Source organism: Plecotus auritus (genome assembly GCF_963455305.1).
Source record: "Plecotus auritus genome assembly, chromosome: 7".
NCBI lineage: Eukaryota > Metazoa > Chordata > Mammalia > Chiroptera > Vespertilionidae > Plecotus > Plecotus auritus.
In genome coordinates this window covers 12,208,955-12,227,308 of record NC_137774.1, presented here as the reverse complement: position 1 = coordinate 12,227,308, position 18,354 = coordinate 12,208,955, and the positions used below count along the sequence as shown (strand labels likewise).

The 18,354-nt window shown below is 40.3% G+C and overlaps 1 protein-coding gene across 3 annotated transcripts in view; it reads right to left on the bottom strand.

The window, feature by feature from the left end:
• KAT7 (lysine acetyltransferase 7) overlaps nucleotides 1–18,354 on the bottom strand; it is a 37,019-nt gene continuing 18,665 nt past the window's right edge. The window contains exons 8-15 of one of the 3 annotated variants that reach the window (XM_080680575.1): nucleotides 15,737–15,847; nucleotides 13,660–13,851; nucleotides 10,393–10,482; nucleotides 10,024–10,164; nucleotides 8,856–8,949; nucleotides 5,667–5,813; nucleotides 5,161–5,267; nucleotides 1–4,248 (exon numbers count right to left, since the gene is read on the bottom strand). In XM_080680575.1, coding sequence (XP_080536701.1) covers nucleotides 4,147–4,248; nucleotides 5,161–5,267; nucleotides 5,667–5,813; nucleotides 8,856–8,949; nucleotides 10,024–10,164; nucleotides 10,393–10,482; nucleotides 13,660–13,851; nucleotides 15,737–15,847 — 984 coding nt within the window. In that variant the 3' untranslated portion in view covers nucleotides 1–4,146. The remainder of the gene's footprint in view (nucleotides 4,249–5,160; nucleotides 5,268–5,666; nucleotides 5,814–8,855; nucleotides 8,950–10,023; nucleotides 10,165–10,392; nucleotides 10,483–13,659; nucleotides 13,852–15,736; nucleotides 15,848–18,354) is intronic. The other 2 variants (XM_080680574.1, XM_080680576.1) reach the window with 2 other exon arrangements.

Sequence of the window (18,354 nt, the reverse complement as noted above, 5' to 3'; positions counted from 1 at the left end):
CCTTAGTAACATTTATTGGTATTTGTTGAAGATGCCACAAAGGAAGTAGGCAGTGATACTGCCCCCAACACTAGGAAGCAGTCTGAAAGAGGATGTCACACAAATTTGTATCAAAAAGTGCCGAGGTAAAACCAGTGGAGATCCAACTGTCATTGCATGATCCCAATGCATAGCTAAAATAGTTTCTAAAATTCTAGAACTCCTAGCACACATCACATTTATTTTCATTAACAAGCAAAACCCCGGTACAGAGTTTTCTACATATGTGCATCTGAAAGGCAGCCAGGCCTCTCCCTCGTTGTCATTTCCCCTCACTGAGTGGGTCATCTGAGCCTGCACACACCAAGAACTAGCTATGCCTTTCTGTTTGTGAAGGCAGGCAGGAAGCCAGATCCCTGCTTTCTCAAACCAGGGTAACTTATTTCCTAACCCCTGTCCAGGAATGGACTTCAAGGGCTCAATTTTTCAGCTATACATAAATGTGTGCAGTCTCACTATGTGAATTTTAAAGAAGACTCAATACCTGTATTTTCAAAAGCAATGATCACTGCTGAGCTGAGGCGCTTGATCTTAGCACCTCTCATAAACAAAGTCTCTTTAATGTCATTTGGCAGGCACGTGTAGGACCACCCTGAAAGTCACTTAGATCCAAAGCCACCTCACTTGTTTCATATTCCAGAAGGAATGTGTACTGTAAGCAAACTGTAGTCTATTTCCCTATACTGGCTTTTCATATGTAGTTCCAATCTTGACCTTGAACTTCATTCGAGGACATTCCTAACCCCAGCTAGGGCCTGCCCAGAACTAAAGGGATAAACCAAAGCTGAGGACAAGTCAAAGCATCATCTTGCTTTATCAAGGGTACACCATGTTAAAAATTAAATGACTCATTATTCCCTGGTGAGAAATGGGAAGCCAGGGACAGAGGCCACCAGACAGCACTGTCAAGTATGGAACTTGGAATCTGAGAAGCAGGGCTCTCATTCCGATCCTGCATCTCAGCAGCGAGACCTGAGCCGCAAATTTTCTCATGTGGTAAAGGGACAGAATATGCACCTGCAGTGATGATGTGTGAGGACTGAAGGAAGCCACGTAAGTAAAGGGACGATGCTTACTAAACAGTTTATTCCTAAATTAGCAGCAGAGCCAGAATGGGCACAGCTTTTACTTCCTGGGTTAGGTCTCTGGCCCCCACCTGCTGCTAATAGAATCAACTAAAACCCTTTGTCCAAAAGTTTTCACCAGTTCCATTATTTCTCCTGCAGTGGAAGCCACTAGAAGCATGGGAGCCTGTGGCTAAAGCAAGGAAATCTAACTAGGAGAGGATGAGTAGTCAGGAGCCGGATCCAGGAATAACGCAGACTTGCTCTTCTCATGAAGGAGCCCAAGCAGCTGAGATCCTTTCAGGCAGATAAAAAAGGGGGTCAGAGGGGACAGACAGTTTTACTGAAAGGTGACAAGAAAGTTTAACACTGTTCCTATACCTGTGATTTAAACCAGAGAAATCTTCCTTTTACAGTAGGTCCTTGAATAACACCATTTCGTTCAATGTCATTTTGCTGTAAGTTGACGAGATGCGGCAGGAACTGAACTTTGTTTATATCAATTAGCTATGATACAACTGGTTTTGTTAACATAATTTCACTTAAAGGCGCAGAACCTATTGGTGTTAAGTGAGAACTTACTGTATCCTTATGTAAAGAAAGGGGGGTGGCAATCAGTAGAGGTTGGGGACCCGGACTGTGCACAAAGCTTCAAGTGCCTTGACCTCTCACCATTCCATTCCCCTGGTCAATATTACCGACTTCAATTGTCTCAAAATGTGAAAGCATAATTTCCCTTTGATGCAAATATCTAGAACAGTGAGATTTGGGCACACATCATACTAAGAAAAATATTAAGCGTCATTTTATTAAAGCTTCTCTTCCTGCCACCTCCCACCCCTCATAAGTGACACACAGGACTCTTAACTTTGCAAAGGAGGATCCTTAGCTGCCCGCAGGGATGGGTTCTCACCACTACTGGCCATGGTGAGCAAAACCACCCCAGCAAATACAAATCCCACCCTCCTCCTTTCCATCATAGAGGTAAGTGCCCAACCTCCCTTCCCCTGCACTAGGTAAACGCTGCAGGAAAATAGAGCTACTTTTAGGAATCGGGCAACCCGAGAGAGTCAATGATGAGAGGTGACACAGCTCACTATTGGCTAATGAGCCTGGAGATGAGAAGGGACACACCTATTCCCACCTTCCCACAAGCATCAATTAATTGTAGCCCATCTATCCCAACTTCCTACTGATTCATTTGCCCTTGAAATCAGAGGAAAATGAACTTAATGAAAAAATGAATAATACTGACTAGTCCTGGCTACACATACCTATCAGTTGGAACCGAAGGAAGGCAGAGAATTTATTCCACCACCTGGACAAGTTCAGAGTAAGCATACCCTCTGCAGATAGGCTGCATCACAGAGAAAAAAGGTATCCCACAGCCACAAACCACATCTCCCGATAGTTTACCATTAGAGAAAACAGATCCCAAGTGCATTTCCTATTAGTAGCAGGTGAACTGCACCATCTTCGTAATAAGAGCCCCTGGGTGAAACAGACTTAAGCAGAGAACATGCTTTATTGAGTAGATATAGAACAGCACATTCTACCACATGTGGGGAAGGGTTAGCTTCAATAAAAGGACTTTACCCTTTAAGAAAACCCCCAGTGAAGTTGCTTTTGGATAAATTTTAACAGTGACACTGAAACTGGCAGGGAGCTGCCACTGAACATGCTTAAAATTAGCTCCCCCCAACCCACAGTGAATATTAAGTAGTGTACAGAGATGACAAGAGAAAGGCACAAATGACCAGAGTCGGGATTGTGGTGAAGACAGCAGTGTTATAGGCGATCAAGTTGGGAAGGGTGACATGTCATACATCAAAAGTTGCCCCAAAATAGCAGGTTATAATGGGCTAGAGAGAAATTAGAGGGAGCATTTCTTCCTTCACTTAAATACCACCAAAGATAGGAGATCAGAGAAGAGGGGAATGGTGGCAAATCCCAAAAAGGAAATGGAGGAGTTCTTGGATGAGCATAAGCACTTTAGCCTAGAGGGAGAGTGAGGCACTGTTGAAAAGAGAAGCAAACCTTGACGGGGTGGCCATTCTGCCTGGTTGAGTCATGGGTGGAGATACTTTTCAATTAGTTTCCACTTCTCCGAGGATGTTCAGACAAAAATCAGTGCAACTTAAAGGTGTGTACTGTATCAGACTGGTACTGGTGAAAATGGTTTTGCAGTTAATGAACCAGTTAACATGCAGCATAAAAGGGAGAACTGGAAATTATTTTGGCACCGGCAAACATAAAAAGGTCATGGAGTCAAGAGGGAAGAAAACATTTACTACTGGGCACTTTCTGGTGAGGCAAAAAGCATTCATTCCCTTCCACCAAGACATGGCCCACTGCCCACAGGTGAACTCAGCAGAGAATCACCTCTTCCCTCTCTCCATCTCATTCAGATAGATGATATGCTGTTCTCAAGATTAATCCCTGGGTGAAGCTTCAAAGTATTTGGCTCTGGTCAGCCTGATACTGATCAAAACAAGTCTTTCCATAAAAATGGAGGAAAATATTTAAAGTGAGATGAAATCCAAAAGGAATGGACCCCTCCCAGCACACATACTCAGAAGTGTTACCTCTTCCCTGCCCGTCCAAAAAACATATGTAAGGAATAATTGGAAAGGTCCCGGCAGTGGCAACTATATTTGGAGGTCTGGCGACCAGGCGGCAAGAAGCACTATTACAAGTTTAGAAGACACAACACAACCTCATGGGGCTTGAGAACATGAGGAAAGAACCGGTGACTGGACAGGTACAGTACCAAACAGAACACCTTGGGTCAGTGCTATGAGGGACCTGCACTCAAGTCTAATATAGATCCCATCCGGGCAACCTCACTGAGGCCGAAACAACAGTTCCTCAGAACCAGCGTCTGCAGTGTACATGAAGGTCGGAGCCAGGACAGTCCTGAGGGGGATGGCCTTCCCAAAGGATACTGTACTTGCCAATCACAAGAGCAACAGAAATGACAGACAGATCCCTAGGGTACGGATTCCTACTGCTGGGGTTCGCTGGCTCAGAGTAACAGGTCACTTTAAGTGCCCTTGGGAGGGGTCCATTTTAAACAGCTGGGATCCATGGTTTTATTGGAATTGGATCTCTTGGCCTCTTTGGCTATCCACTCATCAATCAAGTCCTAGAGGAGAAAAATGGGAAAAATTACACACATTAAACTAAAATGGCATTATATATGAATTCCAACATGATTGTCAACAAAGGAATCACCAAAGGTTTAATAATATACTAAGGTGTAAAAAATTATCTTTAACTTACAAAAGGCTTTACTACCGAATCCATTTCTTCCTACTACAGCCTTAGTAATAGCTGAAAATCATTATTCATCTTCCCTAATGATATATTTATAAATATGAGTCAACTAAAAATATTTTAAATGGCCCAGACCAGTGGTCGGCAAACTCATTAGCCGCGGTTTGCCGACCACTGGCCCAGACTATGTGGCTCAGTGGATAAGCATCAACCTATGAACCAGGAGGTCACAGTTCCGTTTCCTGTCAGGGCACATGCCAAGATGCAGGCTCGATCCTCAATGGGGGACAAGCAGGAGGCAGCCAATCAATGATTCTCTCTCATCATTGATGTTTCTATCTTTCTCTCCCTCTCCCTTCCTCTCTGAAATCAATAAAAATATATTTTTAAAAAATTAAAAATGGATTTGAGATGGCTTTCTGGAAGGAATTTAAAACCACTTTCACAAGCCCTGGAGTTAATATTCATTCCCCTCTACAGATGAGTAGTTTTCTCCAATCTAAGAAAATTATTGAATGATAGAAGTGTACAATATACAGCTGCTTAACTAGTGCCATCCAAATGAGACAGGAGCTTACCAAAAGCTTCTGATAGGATAAGGTAGGATAAGCCAATGGAGGCATCACTGCCCACTAAAGAAATGAGTCCATATAAAAAGGTTCACATAGTCAAACTCCTTTAAGAAGGGACGTTACCTTCCCTTAGGGTGATTAAGGCCCCACTTTGCTCTTTAGGCTTCCAGGAACATTCATTGATGAGCAAGCAGGTGATAAAAACTTACCTGTCTCTTTAAAACTAGGTGCTTTCCTTTCCAATATTTGAGCATCTGAAGGGCTTGCAGAGTGCTGACAATGTCCACAGGATTCACAGCTGTCTCCTGGCTAATTTCTGAAACAGAAGATCTACTAAGAACCTTGCCAAATGCAGACTCCCTAATCAAGCCCCCTCTGAAAGCCCTCCCCCTTACAGGATGTGCAAATGGCTTCCAGATGGTTGGAGCATTTGATACTCAACCCAACCTGCTCAGAAAAAGTTTATGAAGCATTCATTTGACCAGTCCAAATAACTACAAAAGATAGACATTACAGCAAGAAACCACTCTTGGCCCCTACAGAAATCAAGTTCAAAGACCCATATTCAGTGGGCCTTCTGTTAGGTCCAGATAAAACACAGAATGGAGCGTTATCTTTGCAGGTTACAAAGCATGAATAGGGCCAAGTGGAAAAGTTAAAATATTCAGTGGAGTTAACGTCTTGGGTAACAACCATTCTAGAGTAAAAAACCAACCTTTGATAGAAATCTCTTTGCCTTGGAAATTATGCAGGTAACGAAGAAGCACTTCTTTCCAGTAACTGCGATAGCTTATGAGCCCCAGATCTGAGAGGGGACGTTCTGGGGAGCCAACTTTTTCTTCCACTTTGGAAAGCAAATAACCTGCCAGGGAACAAACACAGGCTTTTTTTAAGCAACACCGTATCTCATCCTAATAGAAAAGAACAATATGCCAATATGGAAGAAGTTGTATGGAAGTACTCTGCAGTATCAATTAGATTCAGTCCATTTCATTCATTCAATGGAATGCTATATAGCTGTTGTAGAGTATGCCGCCTTTGTATAAGCAAAAGGGGAAGAATGTGTATTTGCATTTACTATAATAGACATTGAAAAATTCTGAAAGGCTAATAGAAACTTTAATAGCAATTGTTATCTGTAGATGTGAGTTGGGAACAGGATACATAAGAATTGGGATGGGAAGCCATTTCATTATATAGCTTTTATTTTTCAAATTTTGAACTTTAATAGATTATCGGAACTATACCTGAAGAGGACATGAAAGCTCTACACTCTTTCCTCATACCTTGCCCTGTGCATCTTTCACTTGGAGGTTTATACTGGTATATATGCCTATCATATCCTTCAATAAACTGGTAAAAGCCCTGATGAATTTTTCTAGTCCTGATATTGCCTTCCCCTAATGTAATCCAATTATCTTAAAAAGATTTTCAGTGAGAAACCTCTAAAGATGAAGAGCTAAAGAAGAAAGTTTCTCATCAGTCATTCATGCTTTCTCTTTCAATGCTATAAAAAGTCTTTGCAACAAAGTACTAATACATGCTACAACATGGATGAATCTCGAAAAAATGATACTACATGAAAGAAGCCACACAGACAAGAGCACATACTATATGCTTCCATTTACATGAAATGTCCAGAATGGGAAAATTCACGGAGACAAAAAGATTAGTCCGTAACACTGTAATAACTTTGTATGGTGTCACATGGGTACTAGACTTACTGAGATAATCATTTCATAGTTATATAAATGTCTAGTAACTATGCTGTACACCTGAACCTACTATGTCTACTGTAATGGAAAAAAAATTTAAAGTATTTAAAAAAAAAGATTAGCCCTGGCTGGCAGTTCAGTTGGTTGGAGCGTCATCCCATATAGCAAAGATTGCAGGTTCGATTCCCAGTCAGGTCACATACCTAGGTTGCAGGTTTGACCTCTGGTTGGGACATGTACAGGAGGCAACCAATCGATGTTTCTCTCTCTCTCCCTCACTTGCTCCCTCTTTCTCTAAATCACATTAAAACAAAACAAAACAAAAAAAACAAAAACATATCCTTGGGTAAGGATTTAAAAAAGTGGATTAGTAGATGCTAGTACTGATGAGATGGGGAAATGGGAAATTAATCATTGCTAATATGAGACTTTTTGGAGGGGAAGATGAAAATCTAAACCTGGATTGTGAAGATTATCGCACAACTCTAAATGTAGTAAAAAAAAAAAAATCACTGAATTATACATTTAAAATGGATGAATGTATGGTATGTAAATAACACCTCAGTAAAGTTGCTTTAAAAAAATAGATTATCTCAGTACTACCTATGAAGTAGTTGGGGGGGACCCTAATCTCAAGAAGCCTCTATCTAAACATTTACCATTTAACACTATGGGGATACAGTCAGCAAAATTCAGTCTGGGAAATACTGGAAAATGAACCTGCTTTCTGCAACAACTAAATAGCAAAGAAAAAAAAGAGATGGAACTTTCAGATTAAAAATGTTTTACAAGCCACATCTATCAATTCTAATATATCAAATCTACCTGGATCTGAATAACAATAAGATTTTTCCCCTAAAGAACAAAAATCACAATATAAGGGTATTTTGAATACTGTAATTTATAATATTAAGAACTTTTTTGGGTGTTTTTATATGTAAGAGACCTTATCTTTTAGCAATATTAAAATAACTGAGGGTGAGAATATAGGTAAACCAAGATTCATGTACCAGTGGGGTCCCTCAGCCTGGCCTGCCTGCACCCTCTCACAACCCGGGACCCCTCAGGGGATGTTGCAGTGCCCGAAGTGGCAGGCGGTGGGGAGGAGTCCCAGTAAGGGTGGGCACCGAGTAGCTCCCGCTTATCCTGGCCTACCACCGCAGCTGCCATTAAAGATACGTAATTTCCCCCCCGCTTAGAATTCTAATTTTGATTAAAGTATGTGGAATGACAGTGAATGGCAATAAGATAAAATTGATTCTCGTTATTCACTGTACTTTTGTTCTAAAAAGTCCCAGCAAACACTAAATTATAAAATACTGAATCATTGCTCCTAGGAAAATAGAATTAGGTTCCTGCAAGCCTCTAGTCACATTTTCGTCAACCAATCAATATGTAACCTTTTTATGTATTTCTGTTTAACAACACTTCAGTTTTATATTGTTGATACAGTAACTTTGAATTTACAGGACAATAACCTATGCCGAATGAAGTGCAATACATATTTCTCTGTAATGTACATCAAAGGCTTTCTAGACAGTATTTCAGTACTACGTTAGGCGCCATTTAAAATCAGCAACAAAAACATGAAAAAGTGACACTAATAGACCGTAGAAAGAACATTTGATTATACTGAGAGCTGAAACAAGGCACCTTGTCTGACCTCAGGTGGAAATGCATGGTGACTTTTTTGCTGCTACACACATATCCACAAATGACAGCAAAAGTATTGCTGCCAATACGCTGCCAAGAGTATTGATTTTGGGATTACAAATAAAGTTCTAGTTAGTAGGCAAATTCCCAAATACAGAAGCCACAATTAATGAGGCCCAAAGCCTCTATCAGGTATACAGGCTGCCTCTAGAAAAGCCCTTACAAAACTGAAATCCCCAACACTCACCAACAGATTTGATGTCTTATGCATATATGGTCTGTTCATAAATCTCAAGCTGGGATCATCCTAACAACCTTACTTTATTCTCCTCTATATCTCCTACTATCAGCTACCAAGCTCAGGGTCCTGTATTCAATGTGTACCAGGCCAACTGATGATATTCAGGTTTCGCCGACCTGCTCATTCACTTAATACCAGTATACACAGGCTACAAGCCAGGAATTGTAGAGGCCACAGGACAAAAAGACAGTATTCACATGTTCCCTGCCATGCAGAGCTTAGCAGTTTCACTTACTGAAATCAATAAGCATCTTGCCATAGCCCTGCCTCATGTACTGAGGCATAGTAAGGATACAGGATACATTGTAGTTGAGGAATGAATTCTTCTCCTAAAATCAAGAACAAACAGATGAGCAGGTCATACGGGTTTAAAACTGAAGATGTCAGCAGTCCCACAGATACAAAATAAGGCTGCTTGCAAAGTATCTGGCTAACCAGTCCTGGGAGTGGCTGTCCGGCTCACAGCTGTTACACTCTTTAGGATGGCGAAAGCCATTAATCCCAGGGTTTCCCCAGCTCGGAGACCTCCAGGCTCATCTTAAGGGGGCTGACTCTGGGCTCTTTATAGTCAAAGAGCAGGGCCAAAAAGATTAGACTGCAGAGTCAGGCTAGAGCAGCTCCCTCCAAAAGCAATTTTTCAAAAGGGGGCTGACTGCCTACTGGTGAAGGGAGAGATCCAAACAGGAAGTCCCCATTCCGGAAGGAGGTCAAAAACAATCCAATCATATATTGTAGGATTCCATTTATGCAAAATGTCTAGAACAGAGACAGAAGGGCTAGGAGGGGTTGAGTGGACATGGAGAGTGATGCTTATGGGTACAGGCTTCCTTACTGAGGTAATGAAAATTGCACAACTCGGTGACTACACTAAAAATCACTGTACACTTTAAATGAGTGAATTGTACGGTATGGGAATTATATTTTTAATAAATTTGTTATCTTAAAAAGTTATAAACACATTCTGGCTTTGAGTCTTTTAAGGCACTGTGGCATTATCATGGGGAGAACCCTATTTTTTTGTGTTTTGTTTTTTTTCCCCAAAAAATATGGCTAAAGAAATATACTCCTGGTTTGGAGCTAATAACATAGAAGAGGGCAAAGCCAGGAGAGCTGGCTTGACTACAAGTTGTGGGCTTGTGGGTTAGTAGGCAGGGCTCTGGCTAGTAATTAATAGGCATCTCCAACCCACAAGTCCAGAAATGAATAAACCAGAAGCTTTTAATAAAGAACGGCACATTTTCATTAAACAATCTTTCATATGGATTTTCCTTTTTTAAAAAAGGGAAGGGCTGTCATCATTATCCAGAATATGACCTTTTCCCGTCAGTGATTTGCGTTCCCATGTGCCAACATCATTTACCCTGCTCCAACCATTAGCTGCTTAATCTCCAGATCCTGCTCACCTTGGAAAAATATCCAATCAGGTGACAGCCAGTGTTGTCCGCTTCTGTCATAACATAGAACAGGAAGGGCTCCACATCATAATATAATGTTTTGTGGTCCAGAAAAAGCTTGGCCAACAGGCACAGGTTTTGGCAATAGATCTGGAAGCAGAAAAACAGAGTTCATGTGTGGGCCAGTGACTCCTGAACTTATCAGATAAAGGCCTAAAATGAAAGATCAGACCATTATAGTTAATGAAGCAGAAAGTGTGTGTTTTGGCCAACAGGAGAGTTCTATCTTCTTTACAAGGTGAGATGGACACAAAACAAATTCCTTCTGAAACCTGTCAATGTACAACCACCCCACTTTCTTAGGTCACCACTTCTTACCTTGTTTTTCTTGCCATCCACTTCAAACACGGATATTGAGCCTTTGCGATATATCTCATCACCAGGTGGGTGTTTCCATACACACTTAGCCTGCAAGAGAAGGAACTGACATCAGGCTAACAAGCCTTCCCAGCAAGATTGCTGCTTAGAAGTGAAAAAGAACTACAACTTTAGTCGCTGAGGTGACAGAGAGTTGAACACACTTGAGAACATGCAGCAAAACGATTTTTCAGTATAACAATTTAAAGCTTCTAAATCTCTGTAATATATTTATGGTATTTTCTAGCAGTTTGGATTAAGTTTTCTGGATTATATTCTGGCATTGTTTCAATCCATGAGATTAAAACCATCTACTGCATGAAAGCCAGATAAATAAAAATAGCCTTGCTTATTAGAGAATGCCTCCCAACAACAGGAAATCCTTAAGCAGCTTATTTCAAGCAGCTTAGAGTTGTTAAGATAGAAGTACTTTACTCTCACCTTTACCAATAACTTCTCTGGTTGCCCCCAAGTGTTCCCTTTGTTACGTAAGAAAATAGAAGCAAATCCTTCTGTGCAAAAAAAAAAAAAAAAAAAAAGTGGGGGAAAAAGCAAGGCAGCCTGGTTGAGCAGCAGGAAGCTGGGACAGGCTAGGGTGGAGGGTGGCCCCCAGCAGCTCCGGTAGGGCACTTGGCCACAAGGGGGCACAAGGTACCCCTTTCCTTACTCTCAATCGTTAATAGATTTAAAGCAGCCAGTCAGTCATTGCTGTAAATGAGCAATTTTCAACCTTTTTCATCTCATGCACACATAAATTACTAAAATTCTGCAGCACACCAAAAAGTATATTTTTTACCAATCTGACAAAAAAAGAGGTATAGTTTTGATTGATTTACAAAAAAAAAAATAATAGTAATTACCTATTCTTTTTGTTCCAAGGTTACTTTTTTAAAAAATCAGGCCTACACTTGTTTATAAGAATTTCTGGTACCAAGAATTAACCAATCAGCCCTGGCTGGTGTGGCTCAGTTGGTTGGGCGCTGTCCCATGCACCAAAAAGGTTGCCCATTCAATTCTGGTCAAGTCACATGCCGAGGTTGCTCATATGCTCAGGTTGTGGGCTCAGTCTCTCGTTGGGGGTGTTCAGGAGGCAGCTGATCAATGTTACACTCTTCACATTTATCTCTCTCTCCCGCCCCCTAAAAATCAATAAACTATTCTTAAAAAAGAATCAACTAATCAGATGCAAACTTATTATGCAACCCGACCAATAAGATGCAGCTCTATTATATGACCTATGTATCTATGGTTCAAGACAGGGCATTCACACTGCACAGACGGCTATTGTGTTGCCTGTCTTTTTTGTATTTGACAATCTAAGGGGAAAGATGACAGTGCCTCTGACTAAATAGTCAATTATTGTATGTTTTAAAAAGTTCTTGCAGCACACCAGTTGAAAATCACTGCTGTAAATAGGTGAATTCTTGAAAGGTTTGATGTAAATATGTTTAGAAAGCATATGTACATATCCAGAACATTTTCCATTATGTTTTATTATGACTTTTGGTAAACTTAAGAATCATGACCCGCCCTAACTGGTTTGGCTCCGTGGATAGAGCGTCGGCCTGTGGGCTGAAAGGTCCCAGGTTCGATTCCGGTCAAGGGCACATGCCTGAGTTGCGGGCTCGATCCCCAGTGGGGGGCATGCAGGAGGCAGCCAGTCAGTGATTCTCTCTCATCATTGATGTTTCCATCTCTCCCTCTCCCTTCCTCCCTGAAATCAATAAAAATATATTAAAAAAAGAAAAAAGAATCATGACCTAATTTGTCACATGCAAATCCAAATATTAACTGGAAATGCTTTGAGAAAGTTCCATCTATAGTTTCTCCCTATCACCACCACCCCTTTACTCATGTGGCTTTTCCCCAAAACAGACAAACTAACACAATTATTGGTTTAGAAACAGAAGCCAAACTGGGTCCAATTCAATGATTATGCCTGAAGCAATAGGAATTAGAAGTATGGCTTAAAGTAGGTTTTTATTTCCTAAAATTTGGTTTTTGTAATTCATATAATACAGTAGAGATCCTCAAAAATTCAGAATGTTTACTTGACCTTCAGATTTATTCAGACCCTGTTTTCTCCACCTATTACTAGTTCTTGCCCCCTTTGGCTGTTTTATTGGTTAGTGCCACTAAATAACCAGAAACAAAAAGAAAAAATGGCAAAAATGGTAAGCAGTTCACATCAATAAAAATATCAGTCTTACTTTCACATAGCAGAACCATATTTAGTTTATCTCCATGGTCTACAATCATGGAGCCGAGTCCTTCTGATACCATCATCCCCTGTGCCCTAGTGTCCCCTCCCCACCAGTCTTTGCCCATCACCTCCCCTCCAGTACCCTAGTCTCACTCCAAGTCAAGCATGCCAGAATCTGAAGGGCTTCATTCATAGGAGTGGTTTTGGGCCACAATGTTATAGATTGTGTGTTTTAGAGTTGGAAACACACACAAAGAAAGTATCACCAAACTGAGGAGAAGAATGTAAGAACAGAAACCATGGGAAGCCTGGATTATGGAGGTTCACCATATGGAAACCTTGGGAAATAAAGATGGAAGGGGAAGGAGAGACACCCTAAAAGGCCTAGAGCCAAATTATGTTATGATTATAGAAACAAGATAAAAGAAAGGTTTCTCTGTCCGAAAGAGTCATCTCTGTCCCTTACCATTTCCTCATTCCTACTCCATGGCAGAAAGTCCCTTTAAGACTTTAATTCCACAACTAGGGAAAGAAAGGTGGCTTAAAGCTGCAAAATAGCTAATCAGCATATTTGTCAACAATAAAATCAGATTCAAGTCTTTATTCCTAAAAGAAGGATGTTCAGAAACCAAAAAAAGCACTCAACTTCAGAAGGCACCAAAGGGGACCCATTCTGTTAATGAAGTCTATTTTTACCTAATTTGGAACACTTAAAAACTAAGGGCAGAGGTCATCCATATGCAAAGGAACAATGGAAAAGAGCGAGCAGCAAGAAAAAAAAGACAGGGAGATGTGTATGATAGGGTGTGGGTAAAGGCCATTGGCTGCTTTAAGTGTCACCCAGCACCAGCCAAGCCACAGGCTGTGTATCACCACCCTAAATGTGGCTTTTGATTTCCTATGCCTTCATCCCATTACTGTGGACCACTGAGAGATGCTTAGGTAATTGTCCATTAAGACAGATGTCAAAATTTAGAGATCCTATTGCTTATTGCCAACATGATCATGAAACCCAGGCAACTTACCATGTGTCGGCGGAGTATCGTTTGGCTCTTCATGTACTTTAAACAGAATTCACACATATAGAGCCGTCCCAGTCGTGCATATTCTTCAGGATAGGGAGAATGGTACCAAGTATCAAGCTCATAGCGACCGAAAGCTATTGTTTTAATCATGTTGCTCCCCTCTGTGATTTGGCCTTGCAGCCTTAACTTCTCCTGTTATAAAGAAGAAATCAGAAGTCAAAGGAGGTTTAGAATTATAGTTCGTCTTTGAACAATATGGAAGGTTAGGGTCACCAACACCCCGCCCCATGCAGTTGAAAATGGCGTTTAACTTTTGACTCCGCCAAAACATAAATACTAATAGTATATAGTATTGACCAGAAGTCTTATCAATAACATACAGTCGATAAACACGTTTTTAGTGTGTTATATACTGTAGTCTTACAATAATGTAAGCTATAGCAAAGAAAATGTTAAGAAAATCAGAAGGAAAAGAAAATACATTTGTAGTATTTATTGAAAAACATTCACGTTTAAGTGGACCTGCAAAGTTCAAACCCATGTCAACTGTAATCATCTTTGTTTTTGTAAACTTATGTGCATGCCATCATGCTAAGCTATGAAAAAAAAGACACATTTGGCTTCTAAACTCATGAGAAACTAACTGAAGAGGGCTGGCTACATGGCCACAGATAGTAAGGAAGGCTTAGTATAGGTCCCGGTAAAAAACAGCTTTTCTCTGCTACTTACACACTTAGGGTCTCCTCTCTTGAACATGAGAACAAGTCTCTGGTAAAATTGTGTTCGTACCAGTCTGAACCAAACTGAATTCTAAAAGGCAATTTACCATTAATATAAACTCCCCACCTTTTATAAAACATTCTAAAACAGAAAAAATTATCTAGGATGTGCTTTACATATTTCCAGCCCTATGTACATCTACATGACATTATACCCACCCTCTCAACCTAGGTCCTTTAAAAAATATTTTTGAAACATGGACAGTGCTTTAACTCTGAAATCTGAAGTCCAGGAAGCAGAAAATATGCTTGGATCTCTATCTCCACTCAGTGGCTATAGAGTTTTAAAGCATAATCCGATAGAGCATTGAGAAAGGCTAGCCTAGGAAATGCCCTGGTGCCGGAGTACACCCAGCGAAAACCAGCAAAGCCGCCCAGCCCAGCCAGGAGCAGCTAGCAAGCCCTGCCGCCTACCAAACTTTCAACAGTGTGTCAGAGGATTTTTTTTTTTTAAATATATTTTACTGATTTTTTTACGGAGAGGAAGAGAGAGGGATAGAGAGCTAGAAACATCGATGAGAGAGAAACATCGATCAGCTGCCTCCTGCACACTCCCCACTGGGTATGTGCCCGCAACCAAGGTACATGCCCTCGACCGAAATCGAACCTGGGACCCTTGAATCCGCAGGCCGACGCTCTATCCACTGAGCCAAACCGGTTAGGGTGGATTTTTAAATGTAGTCAAGAAAATTTTAACAAAAAAGAGAGAAGAAGAGATTTACTTTACAGAGATCCCCTCAATCCATTAATCAATCACAATTTTCATAAAGCAAACTTACTGAAAATTCTGCCAACAGTACCGAAACTAAATGTTAACTTTAATAAAAATCAGAACAGAAAACCAGCTTAATATGTAAAACTTGGATTTGTCAAAGATTAACTCTAAAATGTCTGACAACAGCCTTTTCCATTATTCCTCTTCAATATTCTTTTTATTCTTTTATAGTAGTACTGAAGGGCTGAGGCACCCCTGAAAGGGGGCGTACCGGTTTAAGAGAACAACAGGGGGTATCTCCCAGTCTACAGGTTCTCAGAATTGCAAATTACTAGAGGCAAGGGGCTACCTATTGTTTTATCCAGCTAACCACCTCCACCAAACAGGTCCTGTCAGGAAATGAGGTAAAGGGAGGAGGGGTAATTAATTTTAAATATGAATGGGAAGGGAGACAGTCTCAAATAAGGATAGCTGGGGGGAGGGGGAAGGGATTCAAGCAGCAAGGTACATTAATTCCCATCAAACTATTAATCATTTTTCTTGGGCGAACTGCTCCTCACAAACGGTCCTCAATGATACTCACCAAGTCCTCTGAAGCCCGGGCTTGTGCTCTTCGGAAAAGATCTAAGTCATACTCGCTCGTCAGGTTTTCCAAGAGAGGTTCCCGAGTGTTCCCGTAGGTCTGCCTGTGTTCCTAGGAAAATAACCAGAGTGTGATACTCTCTGCCTCTAAGAACATCATCTATTTCACTTCAATCGAAGCCAAGCTATTTTTCCTAATGCCTACTATATGCCAGGCATTACACTAAGCACCATGGCTTTGGCAGACATACTATTTATCAGGTAGGTTAATTAATGCCAGAAGACACCATACTCACCCTGGTGAATCTGGAAAAGGAAATGCTCCTACAACCTCTCCAAAAGGGAGTTTCATTCTTCTCTATCTCTAAATGAGCACCTCATGGATAAAAATGCTATGCCTCCCCCTCTGTCCCTCTGAAAATGTGCACCACAGTATAAATAAATATAACAAACCCAAAAGCAAAGATATCCTGAGAATCCTGAGATCTGGAAGAAACCCTGGTGGAAACTCCCTCATTTAGAAACAATACAAAACAAAAAACAAAACAAATCTCAAAGCCTTAGAGTCTGAGATTTTAGATTGAAAGGTAAATTTGCAGGTAGGAAGGGGCAGTTGTATGAAACAGTGTTCTGTAAATTCTTTCCCTTGAACTTCTTCGCCATTATTATACGTCCGCCAAAGGCACTGAAGTATGTATGAAGAACAAGCTGGCCCCTTTGAAAAATATTTTACTAAATACTAAGCAAGAACAAGAGGAAACAGTCAGAAAATTAGAAACATTAAAATAATTCAGTTTTAAACAAGTATCAAACCTTACCATGGCGTTCACTACAAGTATCCTTTCACTGGAAAGAAATCCTACAAGAGAAACTTCCCTTTTAAACCTTTGATTCTAGCCCTTCCCACTCCATCCTAGACTCCACCTCCCTCCCACCCAGAGAATAGAAGATAATGGCAGTTAGGAGGAGTGAATGGCTCATCCCAAGAACAACATCACAGATTTTACACATTATAAGCACATGAAGAAACCATTCAACAGTACCTGTATGCCTAGTAAACTTTCTTAAGGTTAACCTGGGCCCACCTGATGTATATCTTTTTTAATTTGGACTACATCTAAGTATTATTCTAATTTCATGAACTTTTTTTTTTAACTTAAAAAAATCCTATCTAGCATTTTCACCAGGAATGTTGGGTCCAAATAACCAAAAATCCTATCCAGCATTTTCGCCAGGAATGTTGGGTCTAAACAACTAGAAAGCAGATGTTTGTAAGATAAATTTCAGGAACTTTTACTGCAGACACTCTTTCTACCTGTATGATTCTTGGCGAATTAGCTCTCTAAACCCGTTTCCCATCTATAAAACAGGTGAAATACCATCCATCTTTGCTACAGATTATGGGAGCAACATAACCACAATGCCTAGCACAAACACTCAGTAAACGGCATTATGTATTACCATACCATTACACCTCTACCCAATTTGTAGATAAAAACATTGAACAATACAAAGAGAGGAATACAACCTTGCAGGGTCCTTCCTCTACAAAGCCCACACAGTCGAGAGTGATGTTTAGCTACAATTCACCCCACAACCCACAACTCATCTCACATTCGCCCATCTCCATTTATTCATAGGTCATTTTAAAGACAGTGATGACCACCAAAAAAGTAAATACAGTTTGGCATATTTTTGTCTTAGTGAAGCCATGCTGACTGCCTAAGTAATCACAAACCATACTTTTAATAATCTCTAAGGACTAATTAAGCAAACATTCCACCTCCATGAAATAATTTAAAAAACAAGAACCCACCCTGGCCGGTTTGGCTCAGTGGATAGAGCGTCGGCCTGCGGACTGAAGGGTCCCGGGTTCGATTCCGGTCAAGGGCATGTACCTTGGTTGCGGGCACATCCCCAGTAGGGGGCGGGCAGGAGGCAGCTGATCAATGTCTCTCTCTCATCAATGTTTCTAACTCTCTATCCCTCTCTCTTAAAAATCAATAAAATATATATTTTTTAAAAAACCCATCAAAGAAAGACTGAGCGATCACATGCCAAGCTATTAACAGTGATTTATATTTTGGAGGGTAATTTTTATTGTAAATTTTCTTCTCTTTTTTTTTTTTTGGTATTTTCAATAGTTAAGCATTTGTTAATAGGTTTATAATAAAGTAAATCTTTACTTAAAAAATAAAGTTACGCAAAATGTTTTTAAATTTTTTTATTGATTGACTGATTTTGGAGAGAGGAAGGGAGCGAGAGACAGACACATCAATTTGTTGTTCCACTTATTTATACATTCATTAGTTGATTCTTGTATGTGCCCTGACAGGAGATCAAACCTGCAACCTTGATGTATATCCGGACAACTGACCTCTAACTAACTAAGCTACCCAGCCAGTGTGTACAAAAGTTTCTTGAAGAATTTTTAACAAAAATGAGGAAATTAGTTCAAGATATTAAAATAAAAACAGAATTCAAAGCTGTACTCATAGTAATAACCAAATTTTATAAATAAGGCATTATGTAAAAAGCTAGGCTACATCCCAAAATGCTAACTCTGGATATTTTTTAGGTAGTAGGATTAATGTTTATTTCTGTATACTTTTCTTAATT